At 50.7% G+C, this 18,009-nt stretch overlaps 2 protein-coding genes across 2 annotated transcripts; both read right to left on the bottom strand.

Moving 5' to 3' along the window:
• Positions 1-1,566: 1,566 nt before the first annotated feature.
• On the bottom strand, positions 1,567-1,923 carry EV422DRAFT_504119 (uncharacterized protein; the record flags this gene model as incomplete). The annotated part of the gene is made up of 1 exon (XM_053068410.1): positions 1,567-1,923. One exon carries the CDS (start codon positions 1,921-1,923, stop codon positions 1,567-1,569), a length of 357 nt encoding a protein of 118 aa, XP_052927938.1.
• A 266-nt stretch (positions 1,924-2,189) lies between these two features.
• Positions 2,190-2,981, bottom strand: EV422DRAFT_504118 (uncharacterized protein; the record flags this gene model as incomplete). Its single annotated transcript, XM_053068409.1, has 2 exons — positions 2,190-2,536; positions 2,681-2,981. The coding sequence occupies 2 exons, from the start codon at positions 2,979-2,981 to the stop codon at positions 2,190-2,192; spliced, it is 648 nt and encodes a 215-aa protein (XP_052927937.1).
• Between the last annotated feature and the right edge of the window lie 15,028 nt (positions 2,982-18,009).

The raw sequence follows: 18,009 nt of genomic DNA, 5'->3' as shown, positions 1-18,009 counted from the left end.
GGACGTGAAAACCGCCTTCCTGAATGGGAACCTCGACACCGTAATATACCTTCGCCTGCCCGACGGTACCGTTGTTCAACTCAAACGTTCCCTATACGGCCTTAAACAGTCGCCCCGGTTATGGAATAAGGTCTTGGACGCTTACCTCCGGGAGAAGGGCTTCAATGTGTCAAAACTGGACTATGCTCTTTATATAAAGCGCATTGGACGAGGTTTCATTATCATTGCCGTCTACGTCGATGATTTGACCATCCTTTCAACCAGTAAATCCGAACGGGACGCTATTAAAGAAGAGCTGAAATTGCGCTTCGAAATGGAGGACATGGGGGAGCTCTCCCACCTCCTAGGAATAGAAGTGAGACGAAATCGCACCCAGCGGACCCTCACTATTGGACAGCAGAAGTATATAAGCGACATCCTGCGAAAATTCGGGCTGGAACAGATGCAACCGCACGACACTCCGCTGGACCCAAATGTGAAACTAGAAGTTATGACTGCGGAGGAGGAGAAGCCGGCAGACGTCAAAACGTACCAGTCAATGATCGGGTCATTGATGTACTTACTGGTTGGAACCCGACCAGACATCGCATTCGCCGTATCCAAACACTCTCAGTACTTAGCCAAACCCTCGCAAACTCATATGAAAGCCGTCAAGCGGGTTTTCAGTTATATTGCCAAGACCAAAACGCTTGTCCTGCAATATGGCGAATCAGATAACGAGCTGCGGGCATACAGTGATGCGGATTTCGCGAAGTGTGAAGAGACGAGACGGTCGGTTTCGGGCTATACGTTCACCTTGAATGGGGGAGCTTTATCCTGGAAATCCCAACGGCAGAAAAACATGACGGTATCCACAGCGGAAGCAGAATATGTGGCGCTTGGAGAGGCGGCTAAGGAAGCGATCTGACTCTCTCGGTTGAAAAGGGAAATCCTGGGGGTCCCTGACGAGCCCCAGCCCGTCCTGATCTATGAGGACAACCAAGCCGCCATAAAACTCGCCAATAATCCGGTAGATCATCAGAGGACAAAACACATCGACCTTTGACACCATTTCATTCGGGAACTCGTGGCTGAAAACAAAGTAGATATTCAGTATATATCAACAAAAGAAATGGTCGCCGACATCCAGACGAAAGCCCTCCCGAAACCAGCCTTTGTTCACCTCCGGGCACTATGCGGATTGAGACAAAGAGAGCCGTAAACAAGAGCGGATGTGGTCGAAGTTGCCCAATGAGAGGGGAAATGAATCTGGACCGGTTGGATGGGGTCGGATATGGAAGAAGAAGAGGGGTATGCAGTCGTCGGCGATGTGGACAGCCGGATTTTAGGGTTGTTTGGGCATTTCGCGTCGGGGGAGTGTTGTGCAGAGACGTGAGCTATCCCTAACCCTATCCCTAATCCTGTCAAACGCCGTCATTAGTAAGCCTTCGCTTCAGCAGTCTGCGCAGACGGCTAGGAGTGAAGTGCCCGACACCTAAGAATGTAATAGATATAACTAATAGTAATACAGTAATGGTTCTACTCTTCATCGGCTACTTCCTATAACCACAAGAATCATCTTCAGCTTCAGATCTGTAACCTCCATGCGGCTTGCCTCTCCTCCACGCTCAACAAGGAAGACTGACAGGTAGAGGTAAACGCAGTGGAGAAGGCCTTCCGGCGTGTCCACTGAGCAGAAGGCTGAACCCAGCATAGTGCGAAATTCTTCAAGGCTGAGGTCAGAGGCTGCGTGGTCCCACCATTGCCCATCTTATGTAGGTCGGCCATCCTCACGTTGAGAATAGTACGTGCACCACGGAACTCAGTGTCAGACTGAATATTGACAACCCGGTTGTTTTCCTCCCCTTTGAGTTTGAAATAGCGGCCAAGACTACCAAAGCCAGTATCCAAGCTGGAGTCACAAAACCCTTCCCCGTTGTCCATTTTGACCTGAATGATGAAGGCCTCCAAGTCCTAGATGGTTTGCGTGAAGTAGATATCAGCTTTGAGGTCAAACAAATGGACTGTGCGGAAGCAGTTGTGGGTTCTCACCTTGTTCAATTGAGCAACGTTGACAGTGCCATCTTCTTAGTCAAGTGGCACTCTTCCTTGTACTGGTTCCACTTTTTGACCCATGTCTTTGTAGAGCGAACGGTGTTCAGGTTTTTGTCTGCCTCATTAATCCTCTGTATCTCCTCCTCGGACAACGGTCAAAATCTTGGCGCAAGATTCTCAGGAATCAGCTTCCTCTTCAAAGGCAAAGTGATGGCAATGGTATCGTCAGGGCCTGGTTTGCAAGGCACGGCACTGGGCTTATTGTCCTGGTCCTCACCCTCCTTCGACATTCTCTGAGTGTAGTCCCACTCTTCCTGACGCCGGTCAAAGGAATTGCGGCGGCCTCTGTTGTAGACTTCAGACTCTGGCTCTTCCTGGCCTGCGGGGAACTGTGAGAGGGCCTCGTCTGCCTCCATTGGAGTGAGGATAGGGTAGTGATCATCACCCATGTCAGACAGGGTGTCGGAGGATGGGGTGCTGAGTGCAATGCTGAACTCAAGATCTGGGACGTAACTTAGCAAGGCCGGGTGACGACGGGAGATGTGCCCAAATCCAGGCTGCCCTCAAGCGATTGGCTTTGGTAATGTTCTTGAATTGAATTGCCCAGTCCTGTGCTTTCGAAACAGATGTACATACAACGACGTACTGCTGGTCCTGTAATAGCACTGGTGTGATATTCCAGCGCATAGGTGCATCGCAAAGTTGGTGCTATTTGACTTCCAAATAGCCCTGGTCTCCAATAGCACTGGTGTGCGATAAATCGTGCATCTTTTGACTACATCGGTGCCAGACTTTATGACAGCGTTACAAAGGATCTCCAACATTCCTTGAGCAATGTCTCTTCTGGAGAGTGAAGCGTGCTTGATAACTTTGGCAATTCCTGCCTGCGTGGTAAGTTTCGTGTCGGTGGTGATCATAGGAGCCAGATCGAATCGGTTCTGCTTCATTTGATGTACGACATCGAGGAAGTCATCGTCGGCTGCATCTGCTTTCAATCGCGTCCTCAAGCCGTCAAGACAAGTGTTCTTTAAGGATATCCTAGATAAATACGTCGATACGCTCTTCAAGGAACCAGAAGGTATACCTCCTGATCGTGGAAAAGACAACTTCAAGATAGAACTCACTGAAGGTGCTGAACCCATTTGGCAACCTCTCTGTCACATGAACAAGGAAGAGCTCGCTGAGCTCAGGAAGCAAATCTCCGTTATGCTCGAAAAAGGATGGATACAACACTCCTCAAGTCCATGGAGAGCTAGTGTCGTTTTTGCCAAGAAGGAAGATGGCAAACTACGTATTTGTTGGGACTATCTAGGTCTCAACTCCATCACCAAGAAAGATCGTACTCCTTTACCCAATATTTGTGAGATGAGGGATCGGAATCAAGGTTGTGAATGGTTTACGCTTACCGACATTCGAGAAGCATACCATTCTCTTCTTATAGGCAGACAAGATCAAGAGAAAACAGCAATACAAACTCGATTGGGAAACTTCGAACACTTGGTTATGCCATTCGGGCTAACCAATGCACCTGCCGCATTTCAACGACTTATGAATAAGATCTTTCATAAAGACTATGACGAATTCCTTCCTACTTATTTGGACATTGTCCTCATTTTTTCAAAAACTCTTGCCGAACATCGGGAACAAGTTGATTGTATCCTGAAGAAGCTCGAAGAACATGCCCTTTTCATCAAACATTCAAAGTGTGTATGGGCCAAGGAAGAAATCGAATGGTGAGGACATATTGTCGGAGGACATGGTGTTCGCATTGCGCCCTCAAAGATCCAAGCTATTAAGGATTGGCCTACTCTAAGATCAACCAAAGGAGTTCAGAGCTTCCTCGGTTTAACAAATTATTTCCTCAAGGAAGATGAAGGATGCAGAAACTCAATATCCTATGCACAAACAAGAGCTCCTAGCTCTTGTGAAGATGTTGCTCGCCAATAGACCATATCTCATTGGTCATTACTTCCGAAGTTTCAGCGACCACAAGGGACTCGAATTCATCCAAACGCAACCCCACTTGAGCAGAAGACCAGCCAAATGGGTGGAGAAGCTACAAGAGTATGACTTCGACATCCAGTATCTACCTGGATGGTGGAATCATAGCCGATATGCTTTCTCGCAATCCAATCTATGTGCCTCGGTGTATAGATTGTCAATCTCGCCTTGACATGCATACGCAGATCAGCAACGCGCTTGCCGGTGAAGCTTCCTTCAACGCTACAACAGACAAAGCTCACCTACCTACCAAGAGGAAGAATGGAAAATTGCGGTACGCGAAGACCCATTTGGATTACCTAGACGAAGTTTCTCGGAAGCCTCAACACAAGAAACCTTCTAGACAACTTTGCTATACGTTCGAAAATGGAATGGAACCTGAAGGATGTTTATACGTTCCTGAAGATATTCGCAACAATCTCACGGCAATTCCATGATGATCTCACCACCGGAGGACATCTCAGTTTTAATAAGACTCTTGCAAGGATTCTTACACAATACTACTGGCCTCCCGCATGCTGCGACGTTCCCAGATATGTTGGAACTTGCAAATCCTGTTGACGATTCAAACCTGGTCATCATCCATATGGATTTCTCCAACCTCTTCCCATACCGTGTAGGAAGATGGCCAACGATCGGATTTGATATCTTTGAAGTCGGAAGTATTGAAACCTTAGCTGATATAGGTGTATCTGAGAGGTCACTAAGACTGGTTCGCCGATGACTGAGGGACGAAGCTGCCCAAAGGGCAGTGTTGTGATGTAGAAGACGGTAGTGTGGCTAGAGTAGTGCGATAGAAAGTGGTGTATTGAAGAGGATAACGTGAAGAGAGGGGACGGGCAACAGGTCTGCCTTTTACACAAATCTGGGGCTTCTTTCTTGGGGATTTAGCTATGTGCTGGGGCGTCCAAAGCACCCTCTGCGACCCCTTCAGAACGCCCAAGGCGTCTCTGAGTGCCGCAGTTAAGGTTGGTAAGGTTTTGCCAAGTCTGTGTAGCCTGCTAATGCCCCCATGGACGTCTGCCAAGTCCGCGGAGCCCGCGGAAGTTGCTACAGGCTTCCACCAGCTCAATAAAACCCAATCTAGCTAATACAACCTGATCAATTGTTCACGAATGACGTGGTTTCAGATGTCGATGTGCTTGGTTCGTGCATGGTGAACTGGGTTTGTGGCGAGTGTCATAGCTCCTTGGTTGTCTTCCCAGATGACTGTGGGGCCTTGAACGAGTCCTGTCTGGTCTTGGTGCGTGCTCAGTTCTCTGAGTAGAGATCTGAGCCACATGGCTTCTTTACAGGCGTCTGTGAGTGCCATGTATTCGCCTTCGGTGGAGGGGAGTGCTGTAGTGCGTTGTGTGCGTGATTTCCAGCTTACTGGACCGCAGAAGGTGAAGAGGTATCCTGTGGTCGATCTTCGAGTGTCTGGGCAGCCTCCTCAGTCTGAGTCTGACCATCCCACGAGTTTGGGGGTTTCTTGGACGGCTCCCAGTCGAAGTTGGAAGTGTTTGGTCGTCCTGAGATACGCCAGAATGCGTTTGGCAGCTTTCCAATGTCCTTTGCCTGGATTGGCTAAGAACTAGCTCACAGCTCCAACTGCTTGGGCTATGTCTGGTCTTGTGCCGAACATTGCAGAGATCAGACTGCCTACAATCGCTCGATAGGGCTTGTTCTGCATCTCTGCAGTCTCTTCAGGCGTTTGAGGTGTCATTTCCTTGGTGAGAGGGCTTCCCACGACGCTGGGAGTTGATACAGGCTTGCAATCGGTCATCCCGTATGTTTCAAGACATTTTTCGATGTACCCAGTCTGGTTGAGCGTCAGGAGTCGTTTGGCTCGGTCTCGAGGGACTAAAAGACCCAGGAAGTAGTGCAGGGCACCTAGATCACGCATTTCGTACGCCTTTTGAAGTTCCTTGGCCTTGAAGCTGTCAAGATCGAGTCTCTTGTGCCTCATAAGTATGAGATCGTCCATATAGAGGATCAGGATGAGTAGCCAGCCCTCAAAGAACCTGATATAGACGCAATGGTCTGAATCAAGACGAGTGAAGCCTTTCTCAACGAGAGTGCCATGGATTTCGATGTACCACTCCCTGGGGGCTTGTTTGAGACCATAGAGTGTCTTCTTGAGTTTAAGCACAAGATGCTCTTCTCCTGGCTTGATGTAGCCCGGTGGCTGCTTCATATAGATCTCCTCACTGAGTGTCGGGTTCAGGAATGCGGTGGACACGTCCATTTGGTCCATTTCGAGGTCCTGTGCTGCTCCCCACAACAAGAGTAGCCGAATGGTGTCGAACTTGGCCACTGGTGCGAATGTTTCGTTCTAGTCAACTCCCTATTCTTGTGAGAAGCCTTGGGCGGATAGTCTGGCCTGGTAGCGTTCGATACTGCCTTCAGCATTCGTCTTGATCTTGTGAATCCACTTGCATCCAACAAGGTTGCTATCTTTGGGTGCCGGACAGAGCTCCCAGGTGCCGTTCTTGACAAGGGATACGTATTCAGCCTCCATGGCTTCCTTCCACTTGGCTGAGTCGTTGGAGTTTAGAGCTTGCTTGAGGGTTTTGGGCTCTGTGTGCAGTACTTCGGTGGCCAGGGCATAGGCAAGGTTGCTTTGGCGTATTCGAGTGCTCTGGGAGCATGTGATGCGTCCGTAGTGCACCAAGTCGTCATCTTCCTGGTCTTCCTGGTCGTCTAGGTCCTCTGGGGCCTCTGCCCATTGATCAGTGTCAGATTGTGGGTTGGGAGATGCGTCAGGGAGCTCAGAATCCCCCCCTGCAGCGTGCGGATCTGAAGTCGGCTTGTGCCAAGGCTTAAAGATATCCGTATGGAAGACCGGGTATAAAGCGCCCATCAAAGCTGGCAGCTCTAACTCGTATGTTTCCGGGTGTGGTCCTTCCCTCTTCACAATGAAGGGTCCTAGCCAGCTCTGTCTAAACTTGAGCGGCTTCTTATTGAAAGCAGGGATCGTTATCCCATCGCTGTTCAACAGGACTTTATCTCCTGGACGAAAGCTCTGTACACGACGTCCACGATCGTGATACTTCGCTTGTTTGTCCTGGGCTTCCTGCAGTTTCTGCTGCACTATGAGTTCAATGGATCGGTATGCCTCAGCACGCTTCTCCATCTGTTTGATGAGCTCACATTGTGACTTATGCAAGAATGGGATCGAGATATCGTCCATACGTTGCAACACCTTTGTGTCAACTTGCCAATGCATCGGCGCCTGCGGAATTCTACCCAAATCAACCTCGAAAGGGCAGTATCCAGTGCTGTTCTGCGTACGGTTGTAGGCAAACTCCAACATCGGTAGTTTGTCAACCCAATCGTCTCCCGTTACATTAAGGTACGGTTTAATCATCTTCTTCAAGATAGAGATACACCGTTCGACCTTTCCGTCCATCTGTTGGGGTCGTGCCGTGCTCAAGCTCTGCTTTGAGCCCAACAACGATTGAAACACCTTCCAGAAATCTGCCAGGTAGCGGGGATCTCGATCTCCGACGATCAGAGCTGCAGTACCTGTATGGCGCCATATTTCACGGAAGTAAAGATGGGCCAACTCCTCGGCAGTTATCGTGGATGCCGCAGGTATAAAGTATGCGCACCCTGACAGATAGTCGATGAAGACAATAAAACTGTCGTAAAACGCATCACTCTGCACCTTCCCCCCCAATGACCGTGTTATTGGCATCCAGACAGGGTCCATACCCATTGTGTGCCAACGTCGGTCGGGAACTGGGAGCGAACGAAGTAAGCCAACGCACTTACTGTTCAGCGACTTGAACCTTTGGCAAGACCCACAAGTCTTGATGTACCCTCTCACATCTGCGTCCATATCGGGCCAGTAAAACTCACGTAGGAGTTTGCCCAATGTACCTTGTACCCCCGTATGCGAGCCAGATAGCAACGAGTTGTGGTACGCCTGCAATACAGTTCCTCGTAAAGCAGCTGGCACATAGAACTTATCGTGGTACAGTAAACAACCATAGTCATCGATCGAAAAACGGCGATCGAATGTTGACTGTCGTTCCTTTGGCTGTGACAACGCCTCTTTCCGCAAAGCGAAGTACTCATCAGCCTCCAAGGTTCGTATCCAATCCTCAAGCGTAACATTCCCCAAAGGAATATACTCGACGGACATCCCCAAGGCCGCAGCGATTTCCACTTGCTTGTTACACTCGGCGCAGCAAGGAGCGTAATAAGGATTACGACTCAACACATCCGCGACGGTGTTCCAACGACCAGGTTGATATTCAATATCAAATTTGGATTGTTGCAGGAATTCAACCCATCATGCTTGGCAATGGCTCAGGAAGGGCTGTGTCTGCAGCCAGACCAAACTAGCGTGATCGGTGAACGCGCGAAACGGGCGGTCATTTGTCCGATCCTGCAAGTAATGCCTGTTTGCCTTGCATATGCTAACCAGAGCTAATAGCTCTTGTTTGTGCAAGGGGTAACGTGTTTCAGCGGGTTGCATCTTCCGCCCAAAGAAAGCTATCGGCTTTAACGGTGGCAGATTCTTAAATCCGTTTACTGAGGTAGGCAACGGTGATGGGTAATGCTCTGATGGATTCGCCGGCTGGGCAAGCCATCCGCCTATTGCAAAAACCGATGCATCCGTGAACACTATAAATCTTGCTCCGGGTCGTAAGACGCTGTGGTGGTGGCCGGCAGAAGCGAGGGTCTGTCGAATCGATGGGTACGGCTGGGTGTTGGGAAAGATAAGCTGCCGGTCTCTCAATAGCACAAGAAGAGATCTCAGGCGAGAGCGTCGTCTTGCAACCTTAATATCCAGGTGCTTTGAAAGGAGTCCTTCTTCTTAAACGGGGTCGGGAATTACGGGTACGGGTACGAAATACGAACTCGGAAATATCTGCAGGTTTGACTGCGAAACAATACGACGGGGTTATCCAATCTCACTCTCAGCTCTTCTTCCGAGATTCCTGAACTATCAAGTCCTCGGCGACGTCAGCAAAGTACAAGTCGCGACCCTCAGGGTCGTCTTGTCTATGCTCTCAGAGTCTGTGAGCGCGCCTTGAAAGTCTATCTGAAACTGGAAGAAGTCGTTAGGAGTAGAGAAGTAGAAAGCTCTGTTGTTGATCGGGATCTGTGTTCTGCGTACACAGATCTGAGTCTTGCCTATCGTACAAAGGTCTGGGGAAAACAGGTGGGTTTTTATATGGATCTTTCTAGGCTACTGCAGTTTGTCGAAGTCCAAACTCTCTACTAGTCGTCTCTAGAGGATTTAGCTACATCGGGTCTTTTTCTCTTTTCCTGCGGCGGTCTACGTAGTTTTTCCTTTTTCCATTCGCAATTTTGGCGCTGATACAGTCTTATTGCTAATCTTTTCTTGGGGTTTTCTGCAACGTTCGGCGTATACGGCCACCGGAAATTGGTTTTCTCGTTTCGCAGTTGGTTTCTTCAGCATTTCGGGCGTCGTGTGAGCTTCTGGTTGGTTGAGAGTTGGGTTGGGGGCGCTTTCATGTGTTCCTCTCCTATGCCTACATCTCTCGCATGTCAGTCGTATCCGAGGAAAAAACGTTGTTGTGAAGCAAGGTTTCGGTAAACGTGGTTGTATTTGGTAAACGTCAGAGTGTCGGGAACGCGAGTGTGTCGATTTATTGTTGGAACTTTTGACGGTATTTTTACGTTGTCGTATAAAGGTGATTTCATTCGCTTGTTGAAGATTCTAGGCGTATAATTGGCGTCGAAATATTATCGATTTCATGCGCAGTTCGAAGCGCACTACTACATCTTTCCTTTTGTCAAATATTGATGTGCTCATCAATTCTCGTCCGTAATGTTGTCTTCTTCGTCTGTTTCTTCTTCATCTTCTGTATTGTCTTCGACTATTGGTTGTGTCTGGGTTCGAGTTCGAAATATCTTCAATCGGTCTCCGGCTACAGGTTTGCGTATCGGTGTCCGGTCTAATTCTTCGATATAATACGAGCCATTGTCGTTGGATTTGGTAATTCTGTACGGTCCAAACCATTGTTGTCGGTCTTGCCGGTTTGTTGAGTCAATAGTTTCATGTTGTGCAGGAGAACGATATCGCCGGGTTCAAAAGGTCGATTTCTGATTCGGTGTCGTTTCTCCCAATACTTCTTGTTCGCTTTTTGGCTTGCGATTAGTCGCTCTGTCGCTAGCCTCAGATCTTTATCTCTGTATCAGAATTGTTTAATGCGGTGTTGTAGGAGTGTCTCGGTTGTCATGGGTTGTTAAAGATTCGGTACTATCATCCATGTTTCGTATGTGAGTTCAATAGGTAGTACGGCGTCTCTTCCATAAATCATATAGAAGGGTGTAAACTGTGTCGTTCGTTTCGTGGTAACTCGATCTGCCCATAATGCAGCAGGGAATACGGTTGGCCATTCTCTCGGAGTCGGTGCGGTTCAAAAAAGACTTTCGATGATCGGAGCATGTCCTCTTTCTACTAATCCATTCGCTTGCGGGTGATATGCAGTTGTGATTTGGTGTTTGACACCGTATCGTTCGGTAAGATGTCGTACGATTTCGTTGACGTTTTCAGGTCCACCATCGGATACTAGGTTTTCAATCGGTCCGTGTCGGCAGAATACTTCTTCATATAAGAAAGCAGCAATCTTGTGTGCAGTTGGCTTGCCTCTGATCATTCGTCCTTCAGGGTAAGCGGTTGCGTCATCTCGTAAAATCATCCCTCCTTCATTTGCGTTTGTTCCTTTTGTGATAAATACGAAGTCTAGTCCGCATTTCTGGAAGGGTCGTGTCGTTCGGATTTCGATATAAAGCGGTTCAAATTCACGTCGCGGGTCTCTGAATTGGCAGTTGTTGCAGGATTGAACGTAGGCCTTCACTTCTTTGTATAGTCTTGGCCAGTAATAGCGTTGTCGTATCTTCTGAAATGTAGCGAGGATGCCTCGATGTCCTCCGCCTTCCTTGCTCTCGTGCATGAATCGAATAATTTCTTCTTGATCCTGTTCATTTTCGATGATTCGCAGGGGTGGTTTCAGCCTTCCATTTCGTAAGAAAAGATGATCGTAGAGCGTATCGGGTACATCGGTTTCGGATTTTTCTTCGTTGGCTGGGATACTTGTATCGCGTAGGTACGGTCATATGGGTCAGGTATTGGAATTTCATTCAAATCACTTTTCCATTCGGTCGTTGCTGAGTTGACTCGTAAAACGTGCATTTCCGAATCGTCGGAGTCTTCGTTTTCGGTGTCGGTATCATCGTCTGCTCAGGGTTTTCAAGAAAGTCCGTCCGCGGGGTTCTTTCCTCCTTTGATATGTTTGATTTCAAAGTCGAATAGCATTAACTGTGCTACCCATCGCGTGATGGTACTGTCGGGGAATTCGGGTTTTTGTAGTAGTTGAATCAAGGGTTTGGCGTCAATTCTGAGCTCGAAACGTCTGCCCCAAACGTAAGTTCGTAATTTGCGAACTCCTTTGTAGGCTCCGAGTGATTCGAGTTTGACTATCGGGTAGGTATTTCGTTGCTGTTCAGTAAACAATCAACTTTCAAATTGTATCGGTCTTTCTCTTCCTTTGGGATCAACTTGGGAGAGTATCGCTCCCCATGAAATGGGTGTAGCGTCGGTCGTAATAATAAACAGGGGTGTGTCTTCTTCGTAGTTTGGCGCAGCTAATATCTTGGCAGCGACGAATTCTTGTTTCAACCTTCGCCTACCAGAGGGGACAACGGTTAAACTCAAACGTTCTCTGTACGGACTGAAACAGTCACCTCGGTTGTGGAATAAGGTGTTGGACGCTTACCTACGAGAGAAAGGCTTCAACGTTTCCAAACTAGACAATGCTCTTTACATAAAGCGCATTGGCTGAGGTTTTATCATCATCGCCGTCTACGTTGATGATTTGACAATTCTTTCAACGAGCAAAGTGGAACGGGAAGCAATTAAAGAAGGGTTGAAATTACGCTTCGAAATGGAAGACATGGGGGAGCTCTCTTACCTCCTCGGAATAGAAGTCAGACAAAATCGCATCCAACGAACCCTCACTATTGGACAACAGAATTACATCAGTGATATACTACGGAAGTTCGGGTTGGAGCAGATGCAACCGCACGACACGCCGCTGGATCCCAATGTGAAGCTTGAGATTATAGCTGCGGATGAGAAACCGGCAGACGTTGCAACGTATCAATCGATGATAGGGTCATTGATGTACCTTATGATTGGAACTCGCCCTGATATCGCTTTCGCGATATCTAAGTTATCCCAGTTTCTGGCTAAGCCGTCACAGACACATATGAAGGCGGCTAAGCGGGTTTTCAGTTACGTTGCCAAAACGGAAGAGCTTATCCTACAATACAATAACGAGTCAGATAACAAACTCCGGGGATACAGTGATGCGGAGTTCGCAAAATGCAAAGAGACTGGGCGTTCGGTTTCAGGGTACATGTTCACCTTAAACGGGGGAGCAATATCCTGGAAGTCACAACGGCAAGCGGCTGTTACAGTATCTACGGCGGAAGCGGAATATGTAGCGCTCGGAGAAGCAGCCAAAGAAGCGCTGTGGCTTTCTCGGATGAAACAGGAAATCCTGGGCGCATCCGACAAGCCCATACTGATTTACAAAGATAACCAAGCCGCCATCAAACTTGCGAACAATCCCGTGGATCATCAGCGGACGAAGCACGTTGACGTTCGACACCACTTTATTCGGGAACTTGTAGCTGAACGCAAGCTAGATTTCCAGTATATCTCAACAAAAGAAATGATAGCGGACATCCAAACGAAAGCGCTTCTGAGACCGGTGTTTGTTTATTTACGGGAACTATGTGGGCTACGACAGTGAAGTCTACACTACACGCCGTATTGTTGAATAATGGCTCTTCGGAGCCAAGTGAGCAGCGGAGCGTCAAAAGCTACATGACACGACGGACACCGAACTTGATTCGGCGGGTGACACCGAACAAGATAAATGGAGCATCCGTTGCATATGGTGCAGTTGCCACACGAGGTCACCATGCGACACGAGATGGGATTAGTGCCGCACATGCAGCACTGACGATTGTGCCGGTCCCGGGTTAAGTAAACTGGCCACGGGGCTCTAAGAGAGGCAATCAATACACGTTTATCAGTTGAATTACCTCCTCTCACCACTCACCAACAAACGCCACAGCGTGGGGCGTGCAAATGAGAGAGGATCTCCTGGACGATGCACGTACGGCAAAAGAGGTGCCCACATGGCCCGTTGTAGATGGCAGGGTTGACCATACAGATCGGGCAAGTTGGACCACCGTTCGGCATCTTGATGGATTGGTTGGATTTGGGTGTCGGAAAGAGAGAGTGTGTTGTTGATTGGAATGGAGTTGAGAGCGGGAGTTGGACAGGCTGACTTTTGGACAGCTCGAGTCGGGGGAGTGTTGTGCAGAGACGCGAACTATCCTGTCAGTTGCTGTCATCGCGTAAGCAGTCTGGTCACGGTCAGAGAAACAAAGACCCCGACGCCAGAGTCCGGAGTATATAGACATACAACAAGTAATACATTAAGACCAGTAATGGTTCTACTCTTCATCGGCTACTTCCCAGTAATAACACAACAATACGGGCCCTCGCCCCCGCCGTTTCTACCCCAAGCTTGTGGCCTTAAATGAGGAGGGTTTCCTCATGGCCAAACAATTCAACCGACGATCAAGAGGGATAAGACCGCCGAGGTCTATACCGCATGGGTCTCACGCACGGACACGGAGGTGGACCTGGCCACAGACGTCGCCCTCGCGGACGTCGCCGAAGCCGAGGCTAACTTCGTTCGCACGGTCGAGGGGAAGAAACGTGCGATCCTAGCAGACCGAAAGGCACGGCCACCCCTCCGGACACCACCCCGCGGGATCCACTCGCGTCGGTCGCTGCCGACCACCCTCTTCACCCCACGTTGGAACAGTTTACAGATACCCTCTTCACCAAACAGACCGGCCTCCCGCTGGACCGCGGTGATGACAACTTCAGCATCAATCTGAAGCCCGGTTTCAAGCCTATCATGCTCCCACTCCGCCACTTGGCCAACGACAAACTCGACGAGCTACGGCAGCAACTCAAGCGCCTATCATCCCGCGGGTGGATCTCCCACTCTAAGAGCCCCTGGGGGGCACCCGTACTGTTTGCCCCGAAGAAGGACGGTGGCCTCCGCTGCTGCATCGACTACCGGGCCCTCAACAAGATGACCCATAAGGACGCCACGCCCCTCCCGAACCTCAATGAGCTTCAGGACCGCCTCGTCGGCGTGAAGGTCTTCACCGCTATGGACATCCGCAATGCCTACCACTGCATCCTCATTCGGGAGGAAGACAGTGAGGAGACTGCCTTCTGGACGCGCTTCGGCCACTTCCAGTACATCGTATTATCCTTCGGGCTAACAAACGCGCCCGCGACGTTCCAACGCCTCACGAACAAACTCCTGGGTGACAAGTACGATTCATACCTCATCTCTTACCTCGATGACATCCTTATTTTCAGCCCTGACATGGACTCACACATCGGGCATGTCACCGAAGTGCTCAAGACCCTCTCGGCTCACCGCCTTCACGTGAAACCGTCCAAATGTCAGTGGGCAGTGGACCAGGTTGAGTTCTGCGGGCACATGGTCGGTAGAGACGGCCTTTCCATCGTCCCGTCCAAGGTCGAGGCTGTCCACGCTTGACCCAAACCCACCAGCGCCCTTGACTTCCTCTCCTTCATGGGGCTAGTCAACTATGTCAAGGAATACATTCCGCATTATGCTGAAACAGCCCTCCCACTGACCAACCTTCAATCCGGCACCCGCCCGTGGCAGCGGGGCGCCAAGGAACAAGCAGCCTTCGACACCATCAAGGCGCGAGTCGCCGAAGCCCCTTGCCTGGCGTTCTTTGACCCCGATAAGTTCCCCTACGTCTTCTCCAACGCGTTAGGCTTCGCCGTAGGGGGCCGGATCGGTCAGGGCATGGACGGCGACTTTCCCATGCTGAACCCACTGCCCACCACAAAAAAGGGCCTCAGTAACCTTTTGCGCCTCCGCTTCATCTCATATTACTCACGCAAAATGGCTCCGGCCGAAACCCGATACCCTGTGCACGAACAGGAGCTCCTCGCATTGGTCAAAGTGATCCGCGCTCACCGCCATTACCTCATCGGTCACCAATTGCGTGCATTCGTCGACCACAAATCCCTCATATACCTCCAAAACCAGCCTCATCTCTCCCGGCGCCAGGCCGGATGGGTGGAGTTCCTTCAGGACTACGACTTCACTATCGAATACCTCCCCGGCAAGTTTAATCACATCGCCGACATACTCAGCCGCACACCGCTGTACGCCCCGAAGTGCGCCAGCTGTCAGATCAAGGTCGAAGTGTTCTCCATTGTCACCGGGACACCTCTACCGGACATCAACGGCCGCCTCCCTACCGACGCCAAGTGGCTCACTGCGCTCGACGATGACAAGTTCTGCAAGGACACCCTCGCCCACCTGCAGACCACCGCGACGAACCCCGATGACCCCTCTACCCTCTCGGGTTTTGCCCGCCGCCTCACGCGCGACGACCGCGGCTTCCTTTTGTACCATGGCCGCCGCTACGTCCCCGAGGGCCTTTGGGCCCCCTCCTCAGGTTCTATCATGACTCCCTGGCCAACAGCGGCCACTTGGGTGTCCAGCGCACCGTCGCCAAACTCCTCACGCTATACTACTGGCCCCGCCTCGAGCGCGAGGTCCACCAGTACGTCCGGACTTGTCCCGGCTGCCAACGCAACAAGCAGGCTTCCAACTTCGGGCTCCTACGCTGCATTCCGGTCCCCGACGAGCGCTGGCGTTGCGTTGGCTTGAACATCTACTTCCCCACGACAAACTCTAAGGGGGGGGGAGCAGGAGACGAGTCCGTCACCAAATTGTTACAAAGGGGACAAGGAGTCGTTGGACGTTGACAAGGAACATAAGTAGTTTGTCATTGTCCACGTCGACGAAAGGGCTGTTGACGTTGGTGGGGACTTGACCTGTAGTGAGACGACTCACTCCAGGGGGGTAGTATGACGTACCAAGGGCATTGAGCCCAAAGGTCATATCATCTAAGTCTTGTTTGAATTCCGTAATTCAAGGATTGATATAAGGGGCGAATCGTCCGCCACGACCACCGCCACAACTACCTCGACCGCGACTGGCTCCGCGGCCGCCACGAGCACTTGTTGCCGAGGCAATCGGACGAGGTGTATTGGTTTGGTTGCCATCAGTGAACCCATGAGCCACATGTGTTATGGACGACGCGCCCATACCATAAGCTTACCTACTGACAGGCGCCAATGTCAAGCGCCAAATGTCAAACGCCAATGTCAATGTCAATGTCAGTGTCAATGTCAGTGTCAATGTCAATGTCAATGCCACTCCCCCTCTCTCCTCTCATTTCGCCAATCCCCCCTCGGCTTCTTCACATCCCCCACTACTTCCCCATAGCCAGCAGCTGTAGCAATGCTCTCTACGCTCGCCACGCACGCTCTAGGAGCATAGCTGGCGCCCCCCCAGTCCCCTCTTGTTGTTGTTGTTCTCTGATCTGCTGGGTTGCCTATCTATAAATAGCTGGCCTCTCTTCGTCCATTCCCTTCCTCCCCAGCAGATCAACACCAGTTCTTCTCATCTCCTGTTCTAGTCCTTGTTTCTTGTTTCGCCAATACAATCTCTTGTCGCCTATCACTCTCGCCCTGACTTCTCTACTTCGCTCCCGCCTCCCTTGTCGAGATCATAACAGTTTGATCTGCTCCAACACTGCAAAGTTCAGAACCCGTCCAGCCCTGCATCCGACAAACCTTTTTCGCCATGTCACAACCCGAATCCGTACCTTTCACTCCCAAGCAATGGAACGATATGTGCCAAGCCATCGCCGCCTTGCAAAGCCAAAACGCCAACTTGCAGGCCAACCTAGCGCAAGCCCAAGCCGACGCACAAGCTGCCCAGAGCATCGCCGCCCAGGTTCAAGCCGATACGTACACCCGTCCCCAAGTCACCAACCCTGCTCTGGAGCCAAGAATCAGCTCGCCCAAGAAGTTTGATGGTACCCGCAGCAAATTCCGTGGGTGGTTGAACAACATCCGGTTGATGTTTGCTCTCCAGCCCGACCGCTACCCCAGCGACATCATCAAGATCCAAACTATTGGCACCTACCTCACAGGCACTGTGCAAGCCTGGATGGCGCCCCTAGTCGAACGCCAAGATCACAGCCTTCAGGACTTCGATAGTTTTATCAGTCAGATGCAATCGGTCTTTGGAGAGAGCGACACGGTCCGCACCTCTGAAAACAAGCTCCAGAACCTTCGCCAAACCCGTGCAGCAACCGAGTATGTTGCTGAGTTCCGCCAGCTACAATGCGATGTCTCCTGGAACGACCAGGCCCTGATGCCTACCTTCCGCCGTAGCCTCAAAGAAGACGTCAAAGACCTGATGCTCACGATGCCCCCTGCGGCCACCATTGATGTGGTGATGGAGCAGGCTATCCAGTGCGATAACCGGCTGTTTGAGCGCCGCCTGGAGCGAAACAGAAGCCGCCAGACCTTCCCGGTTCCCCATACCTCGTTTACTACTACCACCACTGTCGACCACAGCGAGCCTATGCAGATTGACGCCGCTCGTCCCCGCGGCCCTCTGAGCCCTCAGGAACGCCAACGCCGCATTTCCAACAACCTCTGCCTTTACTGCGGTGGCGCGGGGCACATTGCAAAAGTCTGCCCCGTCAAGAACAAGACCACCACCCGTGCCGCCAACGTCGACATCAAAGAACCCTCCACCAAACAGGGTTTTCCCAAAGTCCAGCCGCAGTAAAGCCCCAGCGACTGGACAACACACACCGCCCCGGGCCTCCTAACCTCGCAGCTCCTGCAATGGGAGAGGCCACCCCCCTGGTTCCCAACTCCGTTATAGCCGACACAACCCTCCTAGCCGCTGCCCATGTCGAAAACTCCGAAATTCACCCCTGCGCCATGCTTGCGCTGGGTCCCGTCGAACCCTTCAACTACCCCGTTACCATCATGGTATC

This window comes from Fimicolochytrium jonesii (genome assembly GCF_025526975.1).
Source record: "Fimicolochytrium jonesii strain JEL569 chromosome Unknown EV422scaffold_4, whole genome shotgun sequence".
In the NCBI taxonomy this organism is placed as follows: domain Eukaryota; kingdom Fungi; phylum Chytridiomycota; class Chytridiomycetes; order Spizellomycetales; family Powellomycetaceae; genus Fimicolochytrium; species Fimicolochytrium jonesii.
Note: the sequence above shows the minus strand (reverse complement) of the source record. Positions and strands in the feature narration are given on the sequence as shown.